Below are 27852 nucleotides of genomic sequence, written 5' to 3'. Positions count from 1 at the left end.
CGCACAGGTCAAAGGTGGTCTGTTAACTGGGGTCCACAGGGTCTCCATTGTTGACCACACCTGCCTGCTCTTGTTCAAGCACCCTTCCTGTGTGGAGAGCTCTGATCAAGTGTGTCAACAGCCTCATGAGTTGGAGGAAAGTCATTCGGCCTGTGTGGGCAGATGAGAAGAAGTAGCCAAATACTGTAGCCTCACTAATGACTTTCTTCTTAAGCCTGGAATTACTGTCAATACCAAAAGACAATTTTCCCATAATGACAAAAGTTTCTGATTCTATTAACTTTCATTTGTCTGAGGAGTGTGGCAGTAATTAGAGTTAATTGGGGTGTTGAACAGAATGTGGGCTGCAGATACCCCTTGAAGCCTCTTGGTTTATGATTGCGTCAGCTTCCTCTCCATCCTTAGTCTTTCTTTTTTTTTGTCGGGCCTCCTCTTAATTTTCCGTGGAACTTGCATCTCAATGGAAGACTTGAGTTTGCATACCTGTCAGGAGAAAGAGTAGTTGATAGATGCTAAAGATGGGAGCACAGGATCTGTCCGTCTCCAACGATGAGCTGAAGTGAAGGACAAGTCCACGAACATGCCTGCCCCTGGCTTTCAAGCATGCACGTAGTTGCTTGGGCCTTCTTTAGTGATCAAAAAGGAGGACGAACCTGGAAGATGCTGAATGAGGGTCCAATTAAATATAGCCTGCAGAGACAGCAGCAGCCTGGACGTGAACCTCCACACCCCTCACTCCACCGCTTGCCACTACCACCAGAGTGATTCTTTTTATGAGCTGAATAATCTCAAAGTGAATACCAGAGAAGCTCTGAACAACACACACTCAGCCCCGCATGAATGTTCAATATTTGATTTTCCTTTCTTTCTTTTTTCTTCTTCTTCTTCATTTTTCCCCCCTCTACCACCATTTCCATGCCTAGGCTCGGTGAAATCACACCACAAACCCATGAACACAGTCCTTACAGATGTTGATAAATCTCCTTGACGAGTGCAATGGACTATGAGGTGTGGGGAAATGTAGCGGAAAGAAACAAAAAAAACAAGGTAGAATTGAACCCATAGCTGACGCTGAACTTATGGTATGAAATCAGTTAATGCACTTTCAGCTACATAATGGAAAGAAATGTGAAAGGCTGACAGCAAAGCTTGCCCACTCTGTGGAGTTTGAGTGGAGAACTTTGAGAACAAGTGCCAGACTGATCCATTGTTCACCCAGCCTGGTCATAGACTGTGCTGGAGGGATACATACAGCCCACTTGAAGCGGTTTCAAGGACACTCTCATTGGGCTAAATCAATTTAATTTGAATCCCCCCTAACTCTCTTGGGTCTGAGACTGTGTTGAAACGGATGCCCTCAGCGACATGTCATTTTTTTTCTTTCCAGTCGACTTCGGGAGAAGCTGCTCGGCTAATTTGTCCAGGAGCTGTCTGAGAAAAATGTGCTATCACTACACAAGCTTTTAAAGAAGATATTATTCCTTTGTTCTGTAATCCTCAGCCCCAGTAGGTCCCTTTTGATTAGATTGTCGCATCTTGAATGCTTCCACAAGGACTACATCCTTCGACCACTGTACTTGTTTAACTAAAGGAGCATTAGATATATTTTTTCATCAGTTAAAGATCCTGGCTGAAAAAAGTAGAAAGAGGTTCACTGAGTGTGTCATTTCGGGGGATAACTCTTCTGCAAAAAGCTCATAAATGTACGTCACTGATTAGCATGGAAGAATTTAAACTAACTTATATTTTACCTCAGCTTCAGTTAACCCTGCTCAGGATCTGATCATCTCATCTGACATTGTTCTTAAAAACCATATCTGACTCATTTCTAGTTACTAAGGAAGATGGAGCAGGGTTCGGCCCCTCCTTGACTCTTATCTCAACCTGACACTGGTCTCATTCTCAGGTACTGGAACGCTGTTAGCAGGAGCTGCCTCACTGCTCTGTCTCGGTGGAAGGTGTCATAGAAAAGTCTTAGAAAGGTACTGACGTCTATGCCTCGGAATGATAGGTGAGGATTTTCTGTTCATGATATCAGAAATGTAAGGATCAAAGTTGAAAAACCAGATTGTCCTGAAAGATAGTGTGAGGGTCACAGTTTTATCACTGTTTTCTGCCCATCCACAATTATTGCATAAAACCAAATTAAATAGGTCTGTAGCTCAGAGCCCCTTTTTACAGTTTTGAGTTAATGCATCACACAAAAATAGAGCTGCAATGCTAAATCAAATACGGAAGTCTTGTCATTCATAGTATATATAAAAAAGAACATCTTTTGGTCTTTGCACTGTTGGTGAAAAGCAAGAAATTTGGAGAAATCACATTGGTCTGTGGCAAGAGAAACAGGTTCGCTGATAACGTCAATGCTTGTTAATTGCATGATACGAAATGCTTCAGATAAGTTCCCGATGTTTTTCTTTCCTTTATATTCCTCCTTTCAAGTCTAAGGGGTGTCATGATATCTTGACATCACCGGGCTTCTTAATAAAATTGAGTCATGCAAATGGCGATGGCCATAAATGGTAGTGTCAATATTTAAAAAGTGGGCTATATGCCGTTTCAATGCCTACTAAAGCGCCCCGACCTCTAAATTGTGACCTTTGCAGGACTAATCCTCTCATTATGTTCATCTTTTCTCCTAATCCCTCCATCCCTCACTCGTATCCGTCTGGTCCAGGTACCTGCTGCCAGTGACCTCCCAGTTCATCATGAAGTGGCCTTCGTCCAGCTTTGGCCACATCTCCTCAGCCGTGCCACGCTCCCGCAGCCTTTTAGCCGCCAGGATGGACCACTTCTGAGGTCACCGTGGCAACCCTGGCTCCTGACACTTCGCCTTTTGACCTCAACCACTTCTTCTCCCATGACTCTTACCCAGCCAAACTCAGATCTTAGTAATCCCGGTATGGATCTGATTTCAGAGCAATTCTGGACACCGAATGGGGGCCTCAGCCTTGGCCAATCGCCTTGTGGAAGATCAACAAAGCAACGTAGGACAATTTGGGGTTAATAAAGGGTGTTGTTCAGTTTAGCTTAGTTTGGCTCTTCTCAGACCAGCAGACCACCGGTATCCTCCATCCCTCTCTTCAGTCACAGTAATATCAGATGGGGGGGGGTTCACCTCTCTCCTGTCATTGTAATTGCTGTATCATATGTCACTGTACAGTTACAAGTCATAGTACTGTAAAAGAAAAAATAATAAATACTAAACAATGCAAGGATTATTTATTTCTGTACTAATTAATTTTGTGAGGTATTCCATGATTGCAATGAATGCTGGTGCAGAATTTAGATTTGGAATATCAACAAAGCTTTTATTCATTTCAATGAGTGAACATGAAAAGCTCATTTTTGCTGGCTGCCATCACTTACTTTGTTTCCGTTTTCACATTTGAATTTGTTTCATAACTTATATCAGAGGTTTTATGTCGATAACAGTCACTTTATGTTGTTTTTGCAGTTTGAATTAATTGTGAAGAGGTGATGCCCGGACAACTCAAAATGTTTTAACTTTTGAATGCTAATGCTTCTTGTTTTAATTGTGTGATATTAAGTGCAAGCGCAATTAAGCGAAACGATGTTTCGAATGTCAGTGCAGTAAAGCCAAGCGTCTTTGCCTTCAGGTGCACGAGCTGACTTGAATGCCACAGAGTGAAGAGCCAAACCCCTCAGAGGGCGGCCACTTGTTCCTAATATGCACTTTGCAGTTTGTCACAGAAAGAGAAAGCGGCTGCACATTAGTAGAAGATGCATGTGTAGACTTTAGTCTCTTTAGACCCAGATATAGTGTTTAGACAGAAGAGCTGCGTTTGGAATATACTTGAAGTTTTGTGTTGTCATTAGTCATTGTATCACTGCAAAGAGGACATGTCACTTCCGCATTTGTCGTCTGGATTACTGATGTCTTAAAGGCAACAGGGATGTGTTTAATGATTCAGATTGTTTAGCACGTTGAATGATTTGTGTCAGCTCATATGTACTGTAACAGCAGTGATCACCTGGTATGAGCAGCTTCAGCCTTTTTTCCCTGCTGCATTAAGCGTACAAGTGCCAGGGGTGTCATGGATGTGCCAATAATAAGCCCATCTACCACGTGTTGATTTGGGTTTTATTTTTAGGCTAATGTGTCACAACCTTCTGCAGGACCTCAGTTAAAGTATTAAATGTTAATGAGAAGAAACACAGTGTTAAATGTTTAGTAGTTTACTTTCTCTGTGTACAACTTTAAAGACGGTAGTCTGTACAAAACAGTACAGTGTAAATTTTCTAACAATTTCCACTAGCAAGTGTAGCAGTAATGCTGTGCTAAAACTGCTCAAAGTCAAGTCTGAGTTATTTTACCCCCCATATTTTTATTTTACCATGCCAAATTGTTTTTTTTTTTAATTTTGCCTGATTTTGTGTTATCTAAGAGCAGTTTCTTTTTCCTTAGAGGTAAAGGATTTTTAATTTTACATAGCAATAAAATGTTTAAACAGTTTCAACTTGTTTTCTTTCTTGAATTAAAAATCTGGGATCCACACTTTTAAAAATGTTCTTTTTCAAATTGACACATACAATTATTTCAATTATGTTAGGGTGGGGGAAAAAAAAGGTTTCACCGAGTCACCTTTTGGTTTTGCAAGATTTCACTGAAATACAGTTGTACCATATATACAGAAGAATATCCCCGCTTAATTTCAGTTTGACTGCATGAACATTATCGTAGGCCACTTTAGAGCTACAGACTTGGAACATATTCATCTTATCTAACCGAAGCGTACATCTTGTCGTGCACCTCAGCTTGTTGAGTGAGCGATCAAACATTCTCTGGGGAAAACTGCACGGCTGGCCTGCAGGCTGACCGGATAATTAGCTGCCCGGCAGCGGCACTTTTAAATAGCGTGTAAATGTACCTGCAAATGTCACTTCAGTCTGGGTTCGATGCTTGCATGGTCCTCGTTCTTCAACATCACACTGCCTGGGACATTAAGGCAACAGAGCCCAACAGTCAGCTGAGAAGATAGAAACATCAGACTTTTGCTTGTTTAGATACAAAACTGTCAACAATACATTTAAATCACATTATGTGACAATTATGTGTTAACATTGAGGGACAGACTGTTAATTATTTAAAAGTAATTGGAATTGAAATATAATAGAAAAAATACTTTATTCATCCCCCCAGTGGGGGAAAAAGTAATTAATAATTACTGAAAGATCCTAAAATATCTTAAGTTACAATAAAAAAAGAAAAGAAAAAAGACGGCAATATAAGTTTAAAACAATTCACTGAGATTGCATGGATGGAGGTAGGAGAAACAAATGAAAAAGTCAAGCCGGACTAATTACAACACTTATTTGCTACTGAACTGTGATGGTTGTAAAACTTCCTCCCTGCTCGATATCCATTACTTGAACAGCTCTCAGGCTGTCTGGATTAACCTCAGTGGCTGCTCATTTCACAGCAGAAGCCCCTGTGGACGGGTGACACTTCTGACCTGTCACTCGCCTCAATAATGAAAGTGTGTGTACCCAGCCGGTCTTTTTTGTTCCATTTTGACCTGAAAGCCGGCCTACTCTGATGCGTGTGTGCGTGCGCAAGGAGAGCATTGTCAGTTTTATTTAAACCTGTAACTGCAGCATCCAGTACAGTTTGTTTTGCTCTCTCCAACCCCTCCGTCTCCTCCTGTCTCTCAACAAAAGAGTTGCAAGGCTTGACCTCGATGCCCTCTGGCCTTTGCCTTGGCCCCTGCAACCATAAGAGGGGGCAGGGGCAGTGACTGTCTGGCGCCGCGACCTCAGAGTACTGTCCAAAAATATCTCACGCAGCCACAATACTGTGCTGTTCCATCCTGACCTTTCCACTTGTCGCTCCCCTCCATTCAAACAATTGCTCTATCCCTTTCTCAACTACCTATCTGTGGTCCACGCAGCTTTGCAGCCAGTGTCCAGCCCCAAACATTCACTGATTTTTTTTTTTTTTTTTGCTTTTTAAACACCCAGATGACCCAGTTTCCGGGCCCTAAGCCGACCGACCTCTGGATTGGAGACTAAAAAAAAAAAGCTACTGGGAGCTGTGTGAGAGGTGGATGGTTCAGATGAGATAAGGAAGCACACTCTCGTGCAAAACACAGATGGCTGTGCCTCAAATCTGCTCTTAATCCACTATTTCAGATGACATGGTGGAAAAGAGCAGCACGGTTTATTCTGTAATTACGACTGTCTGAGTGAGGTGTCCAGAGGAATGGCTGCCCTCCTTTTCCCTTCCACTGAAGCTTTAAAAGTGGAGCTGGAGGTGGTCTGTGTGCTTTCAGATGACAAACGTGACCTTTCTTATCAGACAAATGTATACAGCTTGTGTATTACAAGGGGTGTGTGTGTGTGTGTGGATTATGTATCTGTCCTACCCACTGTGTGGGCAGCCTGCAATGTGCGATGCATGGATGAGCCAAAACATTACAGCCACACCTGCCTTCTTTGCTGTTGGTCCTTCGTTTGCTGCCAAAACAGCCCTGACCCAGAAAGGCAAAGGCTCTACAAGACCTCTGAAGGTGCCCTGTGGTATCCGGCGCCAAGGTGTTAGCAGTAAATCCTCTAAGTCCTGTCAGGTGTGATGCGGAGCTGCCATCAATGAGGCTATTTCCAGCACATCCCCTATCATAGGTTGATATTTTGTCACTCCTTGGACCCCTTCATGAGATGCTTCAACCCGGTCGTCTGGCCTTTACACCAGCCCACCTCCCCTGCATCCATCACACTAGGAGAACATATTGTTCACTTATTGTCTAATATTTCCCAAACCTTGACATGCAGCGTCGTTAAGAGATAATCAACGCTTTTTGCTTCACCTGTGAGTGGTCACACTGTGTTGGCTCATTATTGGTGTATGTGTGCAAAGCAGGCTCACATATGTTCACTGCTGCTTTATTAGTTTTCTGGGCCTCACACCTGCTTCATTGTCCTGACATTTGCATGTGTTTGTGGGTTTATTGCGTATTCTCGAAGGGACACATTCACTGATGCCCGCTGCAGTACATCATGTGTGGTGCCTTGTTTACAACATCTTTGCTCTCAGCAGGGATCCAACAAGTAACTGACACATAAACCAACAGATAAACACATGCACACAGAGGAGTCTGGATGATCTTTACTCAGCTCATCCTTCTGGTTTGGGTTATTTACTGCACATGCAATTTTTCTCTGAAAAACACTGGCAAGTTTTAAAGCCTATGAGTTGTTTATTTTACAGCAACAACTTCAACCTGTGTGTGAATCAGATCAAATTGAATAAAATGAAAGTCGTTTGCTGATTTTGAGAAGTGTGTTGACTATGTGCTTTGGCATTTCCCAAATTCCGCTGCTATTCTGATTTATTACCACAATGTTATGTGATCAATCAATGAATGTGACCTGCTGAGCTCAGTCACACAGATCCTGATGCATCTCAACCCATTATCTATGTTGTAACTAGGACATGTTACTGAACATTGAGCCCATTCTTTAAAGTAAGGAATTAAAAACCATTTCTGCTGTGAAAGATAATTTTCAAAACATATTTATCTAATAAGAAACATTTTTTCTAACGGAATATTATATCAACAATATTCAGATTTGTTTTTAAAGACATTTTTACAAGCAAAAGAGGAGGAAAAGGGTTCTCACAGCTCTAGCAGCTGTTTGAAAAATAAAAGAGGCGAATTTTTGAAAAACAAACCACCAGAAGATTAACAGCAGTGATCATCTCTTTCACAGCAATGTTCTGCTGGCAAACATTGTGCTATGGTGTTCATGTGGATATTATTTTGACAAACCACCAACCTAAAAATATTGAATCCAAGCTACATGATGTAAAATTCTCTGGAACAGCTCAGTCACAGCAGGCACTTGAGCTGACCCAACCTCTGACATTCCAAGATGCCAAACTGAGCGAAGAGGTGGAGGATGTAAAGCAGAACCTTATCGCGCCAATTTTTTTTTCTTCTTTTTTGCAAACAGGAGCAACTGATAAGGCTTTCTAAAACCCAACTAATTCCCAGAAAGTGACCCCAAATCTCAAAGGAGCTGAAGATGAAAAGCTGTGAATGTTGGGCAGGACTAAGATGAAGAAAGAGGTGAAAGTCTTCCCTCATATCCTCCTGGAGTATGTGAGATCACTGGCAAGTAAAATGGATGAGATTGGAGCGCTCAGCAGGGCAAGGCAAGAATAAAGATTCTGTTTTTCACTGAGACATGACTGCGGGAGCATATATCAGACTCCAACACGTCTCTAGCACGCTTTTAGATGATATGAACAGACAGAAATATCAAAAACAGTAGCAGAGGTGGAGGTGTTGCAGTGCCTATTTACAGCAGATGATGTAACACTGGATACGTCTCTGTGAAAAAGAAGATCTGCACCAAGACACTGAACTGTTATCAAGTGAGCGAGCTTATGTCTATACTATGTACCAAGAGAGTTCATCTGTGTTATTCTAGTTATAGTGCATTTCTTACCCTGCGTGTTGTTTGTGAGGTCATCACAAATATGACAAATGAAGGACTATGTCTGTCCTCCATTAGGGTAATCAAACCACAACCTGGTATTCCACACCTCCACTTACATATCCATAATTCAGCAGCAACTTGACATCAAAACAAATTTATGGAGATGGTCTAAGGAAGCTGAACAAACTCCTACATGATGCTTTGAGGCCACAGACTTGAATGCACACTGAGAGCCACATGAGGAAGGCATAAACATCTTTGCAGGGTGACAGACTACATTACCTTCTGAGGGAAGAGCGTCATCCCCACAAGGACAGCACATCCTGGGTCACCAGTGACCTGAAAAAGCTGATGAACATAAAGAAGATACTCTTGAGGGAAGGACACAGAGAGTCATTGAGGAGTTCTTCAGAAACAGTAGAAAAAGAAGATAAGAGAAAGCAAGGGGTTGTACAGAAAAATCTGGAACGCAAACCGAAAGAGGGCAACATGAGGGATGTGGGTTCAGGCCGAAAAAGATCACATGTATCACACTGTCCCTGAAACCACAACTTCCCCGTCACACTTGTAGACTGTCATCCTGCACCTCAGGGGCCAGATGGAGACTTTGATCCTTAAGTCAACACTGGTGCATGCACAGTTAAGTTACAGTTGCATTTTGAATGGTGAATTTACTGTTAACATTCACAGAGTTGACACAGAGTCTTAATAGGTTGATTTTCAATCATAGTTTCTGACGTGTTTTGTTGTCTGACAAAAGAATGTGAATATGTGAATGAGAGCAGTGCATTTGGGAATTTGGCTGCATAAATATACACTCACACTTAACTGTTTTCACAAAAAGAACCAAAAAAGATGGACCTATGAAGCACGTACCAAGCATCTAGTTCCATTTGACTGTTGCTGAGTGTATACATGCAGAATGACTTGGCCAGGAACCATATCATCTGGATATATTAGCCCGGTTTTGAGAATATCATACAATTCCACTTCAACTAATGCGTTTACATGCATTTTAAATTCAGATTTTGGTCAAACTAACACAATATTTATTTTCTTTCCAAGTGTCATGTAACCTTGCTTAAAGTTTGCAACAAGATGTTGCGTATCTTCTATAACTCTGTGGGGGAGAGTGTCGTCTGATTTTCAGCCATCTGTTGTTGCAGCCAGTCACTGGAAGAAACTGAAAAAAAAAAAAACTGATAAAGAAGGCTGACTCTGTGCTGGGGACTGCTTTGAGGAGAAGAAAAGGGCTTCACAACTTGCTAAACACAAAGTATGTTCATCAATCATTAGACGGTCAGAAAAAATACTACTCCTATAATTCAGTTATAAATGTGGTCATTGATTTCCAAAGAAAGCCAAATACTGTTTTTATTTTTTTCCCCACTGTCTGCACATACTGTCTATCAATGGTTGATGGCAAGGTCTGGTCTTTGCCTGTATATTTGTGAGATGTGACAGTCAATGAACATAAACAATTATAAAGATGTGACAGTTTCAGCTTTGAATTCTGTCATATAAAATGACTCATTGAGACAATGAACAGTATATTCATTTACTGTAAAATGAATGTTTGCAGCTCTATCCGAAATATTTTTTTCTAATTATAATATCCAAAGGCCATTGTGTGTTTGTCACCATACCCTTGGATTGTCCTGTGTGAATTTTAATGTTAGGCCAGTCGGTTTGGTGTGAGTCCTCCAGTGTTTTCTCCTTTGATCCACCCATCAACCATTTAAATTTATTTATATATTTTTTGTATTCATCAGGGAGGGGCTGTGCTGAGCATGCATGCTCCTCCAGTTCTGCATTGTTTCACATTGACTTATTAACACACCGCAGTGACCGCTGGCTGTTGTTGGGTGCAGAGTGGTCATGTGACTGTTCACTGTGGTGAATTCTAACAGGGGTTGCTTGAAGAGGGCAGAGAGTTAGTCATTCACCTTCCCTGTCTAATTTTAACACGCATACACATGTACTCCCATGTACATTTAAACAAGTGACCATCTACTTATAAACCTACTTCAGTAAGCTTTATGGACCTATCAAACCCAGCTGGGCACACTTCTATGTGCAGCCGCCAAGTCACACTGCACTGCACCACCTCCAAATGATAACCTTGGTTGCAACACTCAAGGAGCGCACTATACTTTGTTCCAGCCACAGGGGGTTATAGATGAGTGCAGTTCTGCATATGGCCATCATTCACAGCCCCGGGCTCCCCCTGAGTGTGTGTCTTGAGCGTTTGTAACAAATGGAGCTGAGCAGTAAAGGCATTAATGTGAGGGAACAAGCCCAGTAGTGGAAGTACAGCAGGAAGTCACTTTCTCTCACATCTGGCCCCTAACAAGATGGAGAGGAGCAGGCAGGTGTGAGTGGTGGTCTGCACCTCTGTTGGCTGGATTAGCACTTCTGATGGGAGAGAGGAGATAGGGACGATTCTCGATGCCGGCTGTCATTCTCTCTCTATCTCCTCCTCATACATCTCCTCGCCTCCCGTGTGATCATTGCTCTCTGGCCCTCGTTCTGCAGTGCGTGTGAGAGGGGAGACTCAAAATGAGAATAAATGAAGTGTGGGGGAAAAGCTCGGGCAGTGTGCCTGTTTGTGTGTGTCTGTGCATGCCTGTACCTGCCTTCAAGGGTGTTCAGATCTCTTGCTCTGCTGCAATGTCTAGCTGTGGAGCGAAAAGACCATCCAGGGACTCTTCATCCACTTTCTGCTGAGCGCCCCAGGGGATGGATTGAGCCTTGCAGGCTGGGATATTATCAATACAACCCCTCCAGGCAGCCTGGGAGACAGGAGACGAAGCCACTGACTCACTTCGCCTATTAGTCTACTGCTGAGCATCAGTGTTAGGGGGAAACAGCTAGTTTTACTGGAGCCTCTGCCAACTAGTCCTCAATCTTTGTCTCATCTTGACTTGCTCAAAGTCTCTCTCAAAGACCGTGTCACTCTCACGTCTCACGTTATGTTCTTTTATTTCCACATCCATTGTCAATTTACTGTCCATGCCCTGGCCTTGCTCCTTCTTTCACTCCACACTTTCATAACTCAGTGTCATGTCAGCATCATTTCTCCTGTATTTTAAATCTTCATCCATGCTTTGTCAGTGTTGTTTGATATTCCATTTGTGCAATGAGAAGGCCGACCTTGTATTAGCACTTCTGAAAAATATGCAAATAGTTTAAACCATCCAAGTGCTGAATGAATGCCAAAGAACTCAGCACAAGATTTCAATGGAAAGTAGTTTGCTATGATTTTCTGCCCTTTCTATACACTCATTGTGAATGCTCTGCTTCTTCTGCTCTAAACTACAATGTAACACAGAAAGAAAAAGTAAACAGATGTCAACTCAAGCAGTATCTCAGCAGCAGCCAACTATGATTGGAGGATAATAGATGTATAGCTCACTAAAGATACAATCTAATGTTCAACCTTTGGTCATTTTCATTATAGATGAGCACAGTTCTCATTGCTGCCAGCGAATTAAAAGCGAAATCACTCCCAATTTTCACTTCACCCTTGATGATTCACAGGGGCACAGATCTGGCTGATCTGCCTGCAGCTCCTGCACGTAGGAATCTGGAAAAACCATCGACAGAAACCAGGGCTCAGTCTGTGGAGCCAGAAACCGTTCTGAATTCTTCTCAGATGACTTAAACAGAAGTGTGATCTCATCTTTTTCTAAAAAACCCCAGTAAGGAATAGCTGAAAGCTTTGTTTCCAGTGCCCGCAATCCCTTTATCTTGTCTGACTTCACTTCATGTGTTTGACTGTATTTTTTTTTACAAGTCCCCAGTTTAGTTTTGTTCCAACCATTATCCTGCAACAATACACCAAACGCAGGTCACTGGTGTTTAATGACCTCTCTGGTGGAGTGAAGGGAAGGCAAACATGGCTGCTTTGGTAAATCTCCCAGATTGTTTCACCTCACACAGTTCAGCACTGCCAGAATTGGATTTAAATATTTTGTATTTGAATGTGGAGAGTGTGGCAATTTGTGTGACTTTTTGTTTTCTGTTCGCAGTCAGTGTTGTCTCATACAACATGATGGTGTATACCAAGTCACAGCTTTGAGAATATATAGACATCATGGTTGCAACTTGTTGCAAGATTTGTATGACAGATGTTTGTATGTGTTGTGTATTTACGCAAATCCTTGTTTGCATTTCATTGGCAGCATGGTGATGTTGTGTGAAATCACTTTTGTAAATATAGCTGTTACCTTGGTCCCATTTCGTCTCAGACAGCCGGTCTTTTGAGGGTGACATCTTAAACATATGTAACCCAGGAGAATGACGTGCACCACTCGCAGTTCCTTAGACGTCTGTTTCCTTTCAGCGGTGGAAAAAGATGGTACAAAGAACTATCTTAAGTAAATACATGACTTACTCTCACATTCAACACCAACGTTAATTACCCGAGGTGCTGAATGGGAGCAAATCGTTCTAGAGTATCTGCGGCTTTTCACTGAGTTCACGTTTCCATAATTAGCTGAGAATTCTCACAGTCGTTGCTACTGGGAAATAATTGGCTTCTCAAACTGCTGGTGTGTCTCCATCTCTCATCATCTACAACTTCATCCTTGATACCTCATCTGCGCTGTCCCACGCCAACGCCAAGTGACATTATCAGCATGACAGAAAAGCATCTACATTAAAGAACTAAGTTTCAATGCGTAAAACCTTAAAATAAATAAACAGACTCGATTATTAAGAAATTGAGAGTTTCCATCATCTGTTATTCCAACTCTACTATATTCCCAGAGCATTATCATACATTATAATTGTGTTGATATGTAGCTGTAGTCATTAGCAGTTGCTTTCTAGATCACAGTTCACACATGATGTCCAAAGCATACGTTTCAATGTTAACAGCAGATAAGAGTGGTTCTGGCTAACTAACAACAACATAAAATACTGCTTTTATGAAATGATGAAATTAATCAAACACAGTGATACAAGACTATAACATGAGCATTTACACAGTAGATAAATTTTGTCGCAAATGCTTATATGTTTGTACTTACAGTCAGAAATTTCTTTTTGTACATTTTAAAATGAACAAGAAAAAGGAAAACAATAATTTCATTACAACTGATTGCCAGTACAAAGCAGGAAGGAGTTTTGTTGCTACAGCATCACTTGTTCTGGTTTGGTCGATCGTTGTTATCTAAAATTGTTTTGTCACCGTTGACTTTGGGCCTTTTGTAAGGACCTAATTTCACCCTTGACAAGGAAAGTAATCAATATCCATTTAATACTAACATCTGGCATATTTCCTCAGTGAAAAAAAGGTGCTATCTGTCTTATGACTGTGCAGTCAACTGTTAACTGGCCACTCAGTGTGCTTTGGGCCTTTTAAATTTGGCTAATGTCTGTGAAATCTAATCATTGTGACATGAACATAAATGTAACAGACACACCCAGCTTGAATCCATAGGTTTTGTTGGCTTGTATTTACAGGTAAACTATTCCTTAATGGACTCCTTCACCTGCTAATGTGGATAGGGCCCATGTGCTGTGCGTCATCGTGTTTTAGCATTTAATACTTTTCCATAGTAGGGAGTTGCACAATAAAGTCTGCTGACGGTTTACAAACATCTACAAAAGCTTTAAATTGAAAGGCAATATTTTCATACACTGGTATTGCATTTTATACTTGGGCACTGAATACTACTAATAGCTGGACGACACAGACTTACAAAGGAAACTGCTGTTAGTTATTAACCAGGCATTTAATACTATGAGCTATCACACCCTCAACGAAGATTGATTAATAAACTATTTATTTTAGCGTGACATTTAAGGTGCTCAATACACCCATCAGTACAATTTAACCAGACTAATCTCATAATACTTAAGAGTCAATCTTTTAAGCATCAACAATAAACATAGCAGCAGTGTAACTGAGCTTACTATACAGACTTAATGTACATAGTGAGCATTTCAGCCTTGAAATTATGATACCAGCTGTAACTTGTAATTGCTCAGATAAATTAAAAGCATCCCAGTTTGGTACATGCTAAATATTTAACACCATTAACTAGGTGAAACTACAGCTTAGTAGTGAGAGCCAGTTCTCATGCAGCACATGAGCAAGTATTAAAGGATATGTCTGTTAATATTCTGTGCTGTTTTTAGTGCCAACAAATCTCCCGTAAAGAATAAAACCAACATAGATTTAATCCTACTAATAAGTATTTTCTGTGCCATCAAAGCTTGATTAACTTGCTGCTCTGAGCCACAGAGCCCCACGGTTGTATAGACTATTTAACACATCAATAAGTCTTGGTGTTGCACAGGTTGACTTGTTTATTTATTTCAAGGAACATGGGCATTGCAGTTTATTTTGGGTCAGTCTCACATAATACGTCCTGCTGGTAAAAGATATCACGAGTGCACCAAACTGATATTAATTCACAGCTGAAAGTAATTCCCATCAAATGCACAGTTGACTCCTGTTCATTATTTTACAATTCTGCTAGAGGTCAAATAATACTCCAGATAGCAGCTGGTTAGCTTAGCATCGTAACATTGACTCACATACACAAAATCCTACATATAGATCACAGATAATTCATATTTTGTTAACCCCACTTATAAAGTGCTGTGTAATCAGTTATCTAGTTTTAATGGGAGTTATGAAGAAGTTCATTACGCAGCTGAAAGCAGTTGCCAGGCAACCAGCGTTGACTCCAAGAAGCTAGTGCTGTCAGCCAAGACACATATAAGCTGGAGCAAGATGGCAAACTGTTGCTCTTACCAACTGTTTTTGTGTGTGGAATGAAACTAATTTACTAATTACATTACTGAAAGACAAAACAATGTTAGTTTTGCACTTCCACCTTGAAACCAAATGTTTGCTGTAAGGCACAGCTATGTAGATTCCTGAAAAATTCTTCCTTTTCACAGGTTCTCCTACATTGTTGATTAAATGGATAATATTACTATTACACTATTAAAACTGAGCTGCATTTCCCTCCCAATGATTGAAAGAACATTTAAGATGATTATGTGTTTAAATCTGCAGAGGAATTCAGAAACTGGCATGAATAGGATGCCAGGCTAATGAGTAAAAATGTCAGAACAACTGAAGCCATGGGCTTCCGGAGTGTGCCTTCTTCAGCTGTAGCTGTTTTTTCTTGCATACATTTTCACTGGAAGATGAATGACCAGATTAATAACCTATTTCTGTTCTCTTTTGTCACTGAGGAATATCTGCACTTATGCCATAGGCTGTGCACTCCAAAGAAATTGCAGAGAAGAGTTTGGTGTATCAGAGGGATGACAGTGTAAGTGCATACATAGTATACTCAATTTCAGAACTTGATTTAAAGCAAAAAGCAAACAAAATGTTCATTTAGATTTTAAAACATTGTGCTACAATTTCACATACCTTGCACATATTTTGGCACCATGATAGTAGGAGGCAAAAAAATTGAAAAGCCGCCTTGAACCTTGCACTGTGCTCTTCAAATGCACGCAATGATGGATAATTAATCCCCATTCTCTTCTCTCTTTTTATCTCTGTGATCAAATGCGCTCAGCAGTTTCACTCTACTAGGAGAAAAAGAAAAGACTTGAAGGAAGACACAGAGACAAATGGTTGGCTTTGTCTGTCAAACAGAGGGAGAGACAGATGGGGAGCAATAGATTTTTTTTCCAGGAAGTAAACATGCCAATACCCAAGTAAAAAGCATGACTGGTACCCAAGTGATGATGCCAGTGCAAGACTGTGATCTTAAAAACCTCTTTGGTGTGTCAAGTTGAAAAATCAAATCAATCAGACACCTGCCTGTGCCTCTATCTTTGAGTTCAGAGTCAAATAACTCTGAGCTGGGCACCGGCAAACTTTTAATAATCTATTGATGATCCAGCGTTTGCTGCTGTCATGGCAACGTCCCACCGTGCTCTATCCACTCTTCCCGAGGTGAAAGGATGGTGAATTTCCTTGGCTTCATACACTGAACATGTGGTGTACTTCCACAGTACGAGTCCAGATGGAAAATACAGAAAGATTGAGAAATAGTCAGAGGGCGTCAATAGAAAGCCAATAAGAAAGGATGTGGAGTAGTTGTTCATTCATGCAAAAGGTTAGCCTTTTTTTTTCTCTCTGATCTTTCATTTGATCCATTTTTTTTAATCATAAAATGTGCGGGTTGCCAATTTAGCTTCTCGTTCCAGTATTATAGTATTGATAGCAATTCTCAAAATAGCAGAAATAGAGTAACAACGTTAGACATTTACACTATGGCTTCTATATTTCAAAACTACATCAAAGACATCCTGTTTTTTCTCCATCACTGTGTGCTACAGGCTGTAATCTACTCAGTCACTGTAGCCATGGGGAAGAAGTCAGGCAGAAAGTTTACATCCGACCCAAATCTAAACTTCATAAAAAAATTTGGTTCACACACACACACACACACACACTAATACGTCATGCTTCAGAACTTGTATGAGCAAAGTCTATCATCTATGAACACAGAAAAGTTGTTGTGATTCTTTTTAAAAGAAATATGAAACTAGAAATTTGTGAACTCTAGAAATTTTTACATTTCTACATAAATGACTTAAAAGCTCATCGTCACAGTAGATGTAGAAAACTAAAGTAATCAAATCAGACAAAAATGTTTTCAAAGTGGTCATTAATTTAACTGTAAGTGGCAAAAGTATGCGATGGGATTTTGGATTGTCTGATAGTGAAATTAAAGTCTACCAGTTGTTTTATGTAAAGAACAGGGAACTATCAAAGTCTGTTTGTGTAAACTCCCCTATGGAAGTCAGAAAAAGGGGGAAATTTAAGACCAATGTTCCCTACTTTACGGAGTTATGGACCAGCAAAAATCATTCAGAAAACAAGGCGTGTAATAGTCCATGATGTCACAATTCGGGAGATGAATTGAATCTATTTGGAGGATTGGGCTGAAATTCCTCAGAGCTGATTCAAAGGGCTGACAGGTGTTACTTGAAATTTCAGTTGCAGATGTAGAGACTGTGAAGGTGCAACACTCCTGACATGGATTAAAAACAAAAACAAAGAACTCAACTGTAAAAGTAAAAAAGATATGACTTCAGAGGGTGATCCCACATTTGAGTGTAGAAACACAATTCTGAAGTTAAAATTCAGGGTCTGTAAATACACATTCAGAACAATATGACATCTAAACAAACCATTGAGAGTCACACCAGATACTTATAGCAAAGGGTCACAGTCTTTTGCCACTCAGTGAGATTCTGTATATGTCTCTTCTTTACTCAATATAGAAAGAAGTAAATATAATATTTGTGTCATTTGTGTAATTGGGGTTCTCTGTATTTGCTTTTAAGGACAGTGTAAAAATCTGATGTTTTAGACTAATTTTACTCAATGGTGTGAAAAATGTCCGTCATCACTGTGTGATCTGGACATCGTTTGCCTTTACTGAACACGTTACTGGAGCAATGGCAGGAAATGGAAGGTGCAAGATACAACAAAAATCCACTGCTAAATGTGAAATGAGGACATTTTTTTTTTTTGAAAAGTCAAGGCTACAGATTTATCCTCTCACCATCTCAGGAGACAAAAGCTACATCCTTCACTACTCATCTGACAAAACTTTAAACCACCACACAAAACCTCCAAGAGCTCCACCACAGTGAGAACATGAGACTATGGTCTTGCCTGTGGCTTTGTACTGTGCCTCGATGTGAGATTGTGTGGGTGTGCATACTAAATTTGCATGTACTGTACCCAAATGTGTGTGCTGTGTCACTATGAGTGTGTGTTTCTTTGAAAACAACATGCCCTCTATGAGCAACTGAAAGTGGATGAGCCCGAGGGGTTGGTAAAAATAGCCCCGAGGCTTATTAGGAGTGAGGCGGCAGGGGGATTTTAAAAACCTGCTCATTACTGCACCTGTAAGGCCTCTTTAAGTAGCCCTTCTACAGAGCCCAGATGCTCACATCTGCCAAGAGCTGCTCACATCCTCCAGGGGCGGTACATCACCACGCAAAATGACGACAAAACTGGGTAAAAACTCTGGCCTCAATACATTCCCACACAAAAAAAACTAATTTTATCTATGCTAAAGTGACATGCTGCCTGAATTTTTAATAACATCCTCATTTGATTATTATCATTCTCCATATGGAGCCAAGTTTACCATCCAAGATCCAAATTAAAAGTTAGGTCGATCACTTTGCAAGCCCCAGTTTGCCTTCATCTTTCACGTGGACGCTGTGAGGAAAGTTTTATGACCAGCCGCACCCCCCACCCACCTAAATAAAAAACTGACAGTCTTAAAAAAAGAGAAATGACTTACTGCTCCTTTAAGACAACAAGACAAACAGCTCAACCATGGTTGATTAAAGCTGTCCTCTATAAAGGGTAAACAAACTCCCCGAGAGTGGTGCTCGGTGCCGTTATTGAACCAGCAATCTGTGGGGTCTGAAGAGGCTACGCCCCTCTGTCAAAGTGCTGCGATGAAGTCTCTGCCTGCCTTGACCCCGGTTGACTCCCATAAGCCCTCCTGCTGAGATGGTAAAACAAACTAACCCCCCCATAGACAGGCTGTTTAGAAATGTGCTGCGCTGAAGGCTGTCCCTGTATAACACCGTGAGTGGGAGACAAAAGAAAAGACAGATACAGAATATCACTATGATCATGACATAAAAACTACTTTTGACAAAATTCCAAACGTAACCCGACAATTCTTAAGTTGAGTGTCAAAAAGGTTTTCAAAAACAGTGCTTTCAAACATGAAGATAAACAAAGTGGTGTGTTTCCTTTGCTTGGATTAGCCCAGTTTGTTGTGGAAACTGCACAGGGATTTTAATTTCAATGTTTGGACATACACAGAAACTAAATAGGTGGATTTCTAGTTATTGGCACTGGTTTCAGCAAACAGCTGGGCTTGGAATTAGTTCAGGATGTGCTTGACTATTTGAACCTGCTGCCATGATCTCAGTCATTCGTGTTTTCCTGCTCTTTTACTTTATCTTTTAATAATTTCAACCCACGCATTAACTATGCACAGACACACAGTCACACAGGAGATTAAGGTACCATTTCAAAATGCAGCAATCTCTTGTAAAAAAAACCCAAACACAATCAGTAGCAATATTCTAGTTATTTTTGACAAAATTATTTATGTCTTCAAAAATTCATTAAAAGTGGACTAATGGGCAGTGACTGTTGTCACATAAAGGAAGCGAGAGCTTTGCTTGACAGAGATTAAATGACACACACCAAAATGGTAATTGGTCTGCACACTCACTAATCTTCACATATATGTTTTCTATACAGACATGTATTTAAATATCTGTATTCATCAGGTCAAGGACACCTGAGCTTACTCATCGTTAGCCAGATGTCCATGTGATACATATATTTCTGACCGTAATCTGCCCACTGTAATTACAGTCATCTTCTTTTCGCCTTCCACCAATGTGTCATTCCTCCACATTATATACACACACGTGCAGTATTCACATTCCCCCACACCTCCTTGCACACAAGTGTCAAACACAGTCTTTCCATCCCTCAATCTCTCATCCATCCTTTAAATATTTTCTATCCTCCCTTTCTCACTCCTACAGACACGCACACACTGGCCACAGCTGTATTCTTTCACCTAATCCCGCTGTCCTCTCATGTTATAACAGCTCTGAACCCGGGCCCTCAGAGGAGGGGGCTCGCCCACGCCGTGTTTTTACAGACCGCAGCATCTGGGCTTGTAGACGTCACTCCTAAGGTGTCCTGTCTGGGGTCAAGGACACATTGGAGGATCAAAAAAGAGCTGCCATATATCACTTGCTAAAGATAATATACTCTGTAAGAGATAAATGAGTGAGGGATTACGTGATGACATGTTGTGAAGAATGGTTCGAGTCCTGCAGGGCATGTGATTTTCTTAAGAGTTTCGGAAATCCCAGTTTCTTATTCTTATCGGTTTGCCTTTTTCACACTGTAGCCAGAAATGAAATCTATGTTCAAACAAAGGTCATGTAAATTGCACAAGTGACTTGGTCTTGGTAAACTTGGTTTTCAAGTCCTCTTCCAGTTTGTGTTTATCTTCATCTCTATGTTTCATGGTCTCTTCGGTCTTTCTCCATCTCCATTCTGAATCACAGTCCTCCTGACCTGCTTTGTCCAGAGCACACAAACATATTTTCTGTGATGTCTGCCAGCTGCCTGGCTTATCTAGGCTCAGCCCAGCTCAGCTAAGCTAAGGCTCCATTTTTTCTGATGACCAGCGTTGAACCATCTGGCCTCTCTGAAACAATCAGATGGTCCCCAGCCTTTTCCAGGCATTTCCTGGGTCACCTGAGCGCCGTGTAGCTCTCCCCTCTCTGACATCCTCACACTCTCATTCCCTCACTGCCACTTCCTGCCTGGTTTGGAAGGTCCTGAGAGGGGTCAAAATGGCCTGGTGCGTGAGTGGGAGCCATACTGGGGATATTTATTATTTAATCTAAGACCTCCCTTTGCTCTGGAGAATAGAGGGACCACTGGTGGCTTGCACGAGTTGAAATGCAGTTCACAAGGTGACTAGGTGAACTGCTGAACTGCAAACCAGTGCTGTGTGCGTGTGAGAGAAAGAGCACTCTCAAAAAAGCTCAACAACTCTAAGTTTATATGAAATGATACATTTAGAATGGAGAGCATGACTGCACATGTCCACAGCTACACAGCCTGGCAGAAGGAAGAGTGGTGTCTTTTAGGTAATTACATGATTTATCTTATGTTGTGTAGAACAACACCAACAAACCGCACAGTGACATTTGGCTAATTTGTAATGAGATGTTTAAGATCACCAAAGGAACTGCGTAAATCTGGGAACACTTAAAATGCTGAGAGTCCAGCAATACAGGAAACAGGCGCAGTAAGGTGATCAGACAGATTTTTAAACAACCTTTCGGGTTTGCCAAACTTTATTAGAAGAAAAAGCAAAGATTGTGAGACAATTATACAGCGAAAATGAGCTGGAGTAACAAATTCCTAAATAACTTTTTCTTTATCAAGAATTATTCAACATTTTGTTCACTTTTTGCTTTACCTCTGTCAAATTATATGACCATCTGGTAATACATCACCAGTATTTGTTCTAACAGAACGTTACATGGACAGAAAATAGGTAAACAAATTCTTAATTCTTTTCTTTTTTGGTGGTTTGGTGAGCCATCAGCCATTATACAGAAAGGTGACAGGGATTTCAGTTATTGAATTTTGTTGTCTTTTATGTCCCTGTACCGCACAAATTTCAGGATTGGTCAAATGATTTGTCAACATACTTGCAAAGAGAGCACTGCTCACCTTAGGACACAATTCATCAGACATCAGATACAATTAATGGTATTAAAAATGTGAATCAATATTTCCTGAATTTGACACATGGGTTTTGGTGCATTTTATGTGTAGTGCAACAAATCACTATTCAGTGCAGATGACTTCACTTAACTTCGTTGTAGAGTTCTGAAAGTTTGAATTTCATGGAAATTTACTTTGATGTAACGACAAAAAAAAACAAAAACAGCCAGACCTTAATCACTGAACAAGTCTCTATTGAAATATGAGCACATTTCAGAAAGGCCAGGGAAAAGAAATAAAGGTTTATATATTTTTTGTTTTGTATACACAAGCAATTGTGTGAATGGCTGTGCGTTTGCACATACATATTTTCATTATTCGTGTCTGCAATGTAAACTGCGGTTTAACCTGTTTGGGGAAATTTCAGTGCAGTCTGGCCAATATCAGCTCCTTCCTCAAAGCCAAATGGAAGCTAGCTGGGGAGCCTGGGCATGACAAACCAAAGCAGCCTGGAGTCCTAACATCATTAAAGGGCTGAGAGAGGCAATAAAGCCAAGTCTTTTGAGATTACCTCTGCAGCAGCCAGTGTACAAACCCATTGCTTTCTGTCTTGCCCATGTGATCTTTTTGTCCAGTCTTGTACGACAACATGATAGATGATTTAGTCTCAGGGCTGCATGTGCACTCTTCCTGGTTTTCAACACCAGGAAAACCAGCTGATACATTTATGAACCACTGCTTATTGCAATTTTAGGCCACAACCTTAGGGAAAAAAAAGTAGAAGAGTTTTTACAAGAATCACAACAGCCTTTAATTTCGGATTGTAACGTGTCAGCATGGATGTGAAATGAGTCAGTACAAGACGCAGATGAAGGCATCACTTTGCGGAACAAGACAGGGATGGATTCCATCTGCAACCGGTTGCTCCCGGGGAGAAATGAGATTAATGATTTTATGAAGATGATGAATAGCTCAGATCAGTGATGACAGGCTTTGAGTGACATGTTACAGGTGTAAACTCCCCCAATTCCCCAAACTCTTAACTCTACAGTAACTCCCCTCCTCCTTTCTCCATCTGTGGAAACAAATGCGACAGCCGCTCATGTACGTCAAACCGGCTTTCCTCTCTGGCGAGCCAAGACAAAATGCTCTGCCTGAGGTTATTAGGCGATGTGTGACCTCTGACCCCATGTAATAAACACGATTATCCACTTCTATGAAGTCTGGCTGTTGGTAGTCACCAGCTGAAACCCTGGGACTTTGCTGCTTGTTTGCAGCACTCTGTCTTTGCCAAGTAGAGAAACAGTTAAGCTGTCACACATCAGAGAGGACAAGTAGCAGCTTTTTGTGCAACACAGTACCAGTTGGCCCAATTGTCGAGAAGAAAAAGTTAAATCAAAGGGAGGCAAAAAAACAGCTGCAGATGAGGTTAGGGTTACAAAATAAAGATGACGAGTACCAGACCAGACTGTGGTCATTTGTGGGAGACTGAAAGTCGAAGTTTAAAAGCCATTACAGACTTGCTGGTATTCAAGTTTTGACAAGATGTCACCTTTCACTAACTTTTGCTATCAACGTTGCTTCTTATTTGGAGTGACATCAAAATATATGTGACAACCGAGTAAGCATTCAAATAGTAATTAAGGCCTCCTCTCAGTTCACTGTGGATCTCTGATGTAAACATCTTTACTGATTTTGCTTTTTCTTTAGTCACTAGGTGTCACATTTCTTTGATCAGTCCCACAGGTGAATTGAATGGCGTCTTAATGAGTGGCTTGGCATATCCCTTTTATGTAGGCTTTTATCTGATATAGCAAGGAATCAAATAATGTTCTCATTTAATGAAAAAATAAAAAAGCAGTAATAAATGTTTGTCACAATGTACTAAAACTGTTAACTGTTAACATTTGATGGATTGTTTTAGCTCTAGTTTCATTTAAGGATTTGTTCTCCCTATATGCTCCCCCCTTTTATGTATTCGTAGAATATATACTTCAATTGATTATAGACTTGAGCCTCTCTCAGACAAGCACTCTCCTCTCTTCCATTGATCTGGTGCCATCTGAAAGTGTCAGCTTCATGCTTGAATGAGCACTCCGGTCATTCTTCCATAAAATCTTAAAAGTCTTATTGGGGTTGGACCAAGTAACATTTTCACATCACTTTCATAACGGCACAGCTCTTAACAATATATAGTCACATTAAAGGATAAGTAAGCATACATAAGTAAGGATAGGTAAGAAGGGGTTGGTCTTAATGCAGGATATATTCTACATTTCAGATTAATCTAACAGATCTTATCATCATATAAAAAAATCACTACACTATGGTTTTCCATCCTGATTGGGTGCAGCAGCTGGACGTTTTTTTGTGTTATTTTTGCTTGTTTAAATTGGTTTTTAATGCTAACACACCTGCTAAAAACAAGCCGATTAAAGCTTTTCCCATTGCTTGTAGTTACAGGTTTATCATCAGTGCCCTGAAGGCTTAACTTAATGGTCCAGTATACCTCTTTCTCCCAGCGGACAGATGTGTCAGTAGACAACATGGAGGGGATGGCATTACACTGTGTCTTACAGGCTGGGTTTCTGATAATCATGACTCTCTGAGATAATCTGAGATAATCGGGTTAGTTTACTTCTTTAAACTACACTGCGGACATGATCCCCAGAAATGGGACAAAAATACATTTCCAGCTGTCCTGATGACAGATTAAAACAAACAAACAAACAAACAAACAAATAGAAGAAACCCTCAATCTCATATTCGTGACTGGTTGCTGTCAGCTTCAGAACATCCACACTATGGACATGTGTTTCTGTAAAGTAAACATGAGTTATGATCATTTTTAGCCCCGACCACAGCATCCTTGCAAAAATTAGCATGTACACTTTCAGCCAAGGGGGAGCCAATAAAGACCTGCATCTACAGATGACTCACTTGATTGGCCATCCAGTAAAAGAGACAGAAAAAGAGCCATGTTGCATAGGCGATATTTGCGATTCACGCAAAAATGGACAGTACTTATAGTGAGCTATAAAAGTGTTTATACAGTCACAGTTCTCACGCAACAACATGTCATATCATCAGAGCAATTCATATTTGCATGCCAAGCACCTGGTGCTTGTGCAGAATATAGGAGTAGTGAATGAAAGCAGCAGAAAACATCAAGTGTCTGCACGATAAAGCTTGTTAACAGTCAGTGTTTTACACCTGAGAGTTTAATTGCACTGCTGTGACAGCACAGTTGTTATCAACTCGAGAAAAACACGATGTTTACATCACCTGAGGACTGCCCTCACTGTCAATGCTGTTTGTCTGAAAAGATGCAGCGCCACACTAAACTCCAAGTCCTTTTTAGTTATAATTCACTCATAAAACGTCAATTCGCCATTAAAAAAAAAAAAAAAATCAAGCTAACAAATACTGTTGAATAAGATGGGGATGGATGGTATCAGTTGAAACAGACAGAGAGCAGAGGTTTCAGGTGCAGCTCAAACATTTTCAAACTGTTTTCTCTTGTTTGTATAACACACAGAAGCTGTGGAAAAAAAAAAAAAAAAAAAAACTGAGACTGAGACTGCAGCAGGTCGGACTGATGCTGTGTTGAAAATGATATGTATAGTGCTGGTTAAAACTAAGTCAGGTTGCAGTCACAAAACATTACAGGAAAGCACCAAGAGGTTAATTCATACTTGACGCTGACAAGTTCAGTTGCCACTAGATTAGTGGAGAGCAGTGCGTGTGTGCAAGGGGCTTAGGCGTCCTTTAAAATGTTCAACTGCTCCTATCACACTCCTGGTGTGTTTTTCATAGCCACAGCGCAACTGTTGGGCTAATGCGAATCATCACAGCAGCACAAAATATTGTGATAAGAAATCTGACTTAATATGTTCCATGTCACCTCCTGTTCTGTACCATCTCATGTCAAACATGGAAAATATGGAGTAGTGTAGCTTTCTGATTTAACCGTCATTGGTATGCGTAACAGTAACCTATGTAGGCAAAACACAGTGCTGTGAATTTCAAAGGGCTTTCTTTATTTACTTTTTTCGGATCATCTTAATTTTCATGCAAATCGGTTTATTAGTTTGTGAGAAATTGATGTACATAAGTACATATAAACATGTACATCTATCAAAGTAAAATCATTCTGTATTAGAGCCACGGCACAAGTACGATATGACTATACTTGTGTTGGCTGGACACCAAAAAAGAAGTAGTGTATAACTAAGTGATGATTATATTTCCCTAAAAAATATCATATTTTTCACTCTAAAGGGAATGAATGGTTTTGGACTGGATTGTTGATATTTGTGTAGTGTATAGCCCAATTAATTCACTTGTACGTACAGAAGTGGGGAATCTGGGAGACAAAAAAACAAACAAAAACAAAGAGAGCCGTCTGGACTGGACAGAAGAAGAGAACAGGGAAAACTATAAAAGCTATTGTTCTCTCATGAGTTCCGTTCAAATCTACACATGCTGTACTTTTTCCTGTGAGTCAGAATGAAAGGTAGCAGCAGGGAGCACAGGGGCCTGAAATACGCCGCTCTGTAAACGGACCTGACAACCTCTGATATTGCATTCTCTTTTTCCTTTTCCGTGAAACTTACTGACTTTCCCCCAGCTTGCTCACCCTCCCTACGTTGTTCTTTCTGAGACCCTGCAGCATGCAAGCATGCAGTGGCTGCGCAGTAATTACTATGATCTGATATCCATGTATGCAGGATATATCGAAAATGCACCAACACTCGCACAAGAGCACACCGTCAGCATTGAAAGAAAAAAAAAAAAGAAAGTCATGAAAAACACATATAGGCCAGCTGAAGGAAAGCCAATCTTGAATTCATCGCATAAACTCTTCCTCCTGCTTCTGTTTCTGCTTTTACTAATGACCATAAGACAGTGAGTAATATGCAAAGCAACGGCACAGAAATGTCAATTTATCTCTGTAACTGAATAAACTTATAGAAAGTAGGACAATGGCGATCAGAAATGCCACCACCCTCTCGATGAAAATAAAGAAAGGCAGCGGTCACCTTGGATACCGTGAATCTCACCCTCCAATTTTGTTTTAAAATCACAAAAGCATGTATGTACAATCCCACACACCTGCAACAAACAGAAACACACTTCAGCACAAAGATTTACCCGAACTCAAATAAACTTCCATCTCCTCCTCACGTACACACACACAGACACACACACACACACACACAACACCACAGGGAGGCTTTACAGAATGCCCGCTTCGATGTCCAACCTCGCCGCTGCACAGAGCTCATGAAATCTGGCTGTCATGCGTCCACTTGACAAGTATCCTTGACAAAGCAAATCCAAATCTATATGCAGCTTGGCAGGCAGGGACCTTGTCAAATGCTAATGCCAGGGACACTTTAGAGGTTGATACCCTCTGTGGTTATTTTTACAAACAGGGCCTATTCTGTTTGTGGAGCAGTACTGGAGCGAGCCAGCTGGTGGCGGTGTCTGCACTTGCTTCATCAATCACTCCCTTTTGCTTTCTCTCCTTCTGCCCTCACTTCTTGTTATTCATTAAAGCGCCTCAGAATAATAAGTCCCCAAGAAACTGGGAACATGTGATGAAGTCGTAGTTAATAATGTATACGCCTCCCCACCCACCCCTCTATCTTTTCCCCTCTCTTCTCTCTCTGCCTCTCCTCCACAACTCTCTCCACATTCACCCCTGTTCCACCACACAACTGCGGGCTTCACCAGCATGCCCTTGTGGTAAATGGAGGTAAACATGGATTAACATATCTTAAACCCCCATCTGAAACAAACAAAACAACAACAACAACAACAAAAGAAAACATGGAAGATGTATGGACTCATTTCAAAGCCTTTCACACTGTAATGCTGCTCCTAAATGTGTTGGTGAGCTCTGATGTGCCCTCAGTATCCTCCAGGAGTGGTCACTTGGACATTTTTCCTGTTGCAAATTTCCTATTGAAGGCATAACATGCTGATATTAACTCCAGTTCTTGCTGTTGCTCAGTTTCTGGTGGCGTCTGTGGGGACAGATTTACATGTGCTGTGATTTGCCTGAGAGCCCCTCTCTCAGTGATGCT

At 40.8% G+C, this 27852-nt stretch overlaps 1 protein-coding gene across 5 annotated transcripts in view; it reads left to right on the top strand.

The window, feature by feature from the left end:
• The window catches only part of ttll7 (tubulin tyrosine ligase-like family, member 7), a 70809-nt gene extending 66358 nt beyond the window's left edge, over window positions 1-4451 (top strand). For 2 of the 5 annotated variants that reach the window (XM_072389425.1, XM_072389423.1), the window contains 2 exons: window positions 1907-2011; window positions 2678-2767. In XM_072389425.1, the coding sequence (XP_072245526.1) occupies window positions 1907-1967 (61 nt within the window). In that variant the 3' untranslated portion in view covers window positions 1968-2011; window positions 2678-2767. Of the gene's footprint in view, window positions 1-1906; window positions 2012-2677 lie in introns of all 5 variants that reach the window. The other 3 variants (XM_072389422.1, XM_072389426.1, XM_072389424.1) reach the window with 3 other exon arrangements.
• The last annotated feature ends 23401 nt before the right edge of the window (window positions 4452-27852 follow it).

This window comes from Leuresthes tenuis, unplaced genomic scaffold, assembly GCF_036924035.1.
Source record: "Leuresthes tenuis unplaced genomic scaffold, fLeuTen1.0.hap1 SCAF_7, whole genome shotgun sequence".
NCBI classification, from domain to species: domain Eukaryota; kingdom Metazoa; phylum Chordata; class Actinopteri; order Atheriniformes; family Atherinopsidae; genus Leuresthes; species Leuresthes tenuis.
The sequence above is the reverse complement of the archived record's forward strand: the minus strand, read 5'-3'. Positions and strand labels throughout refer to the sequence as shown.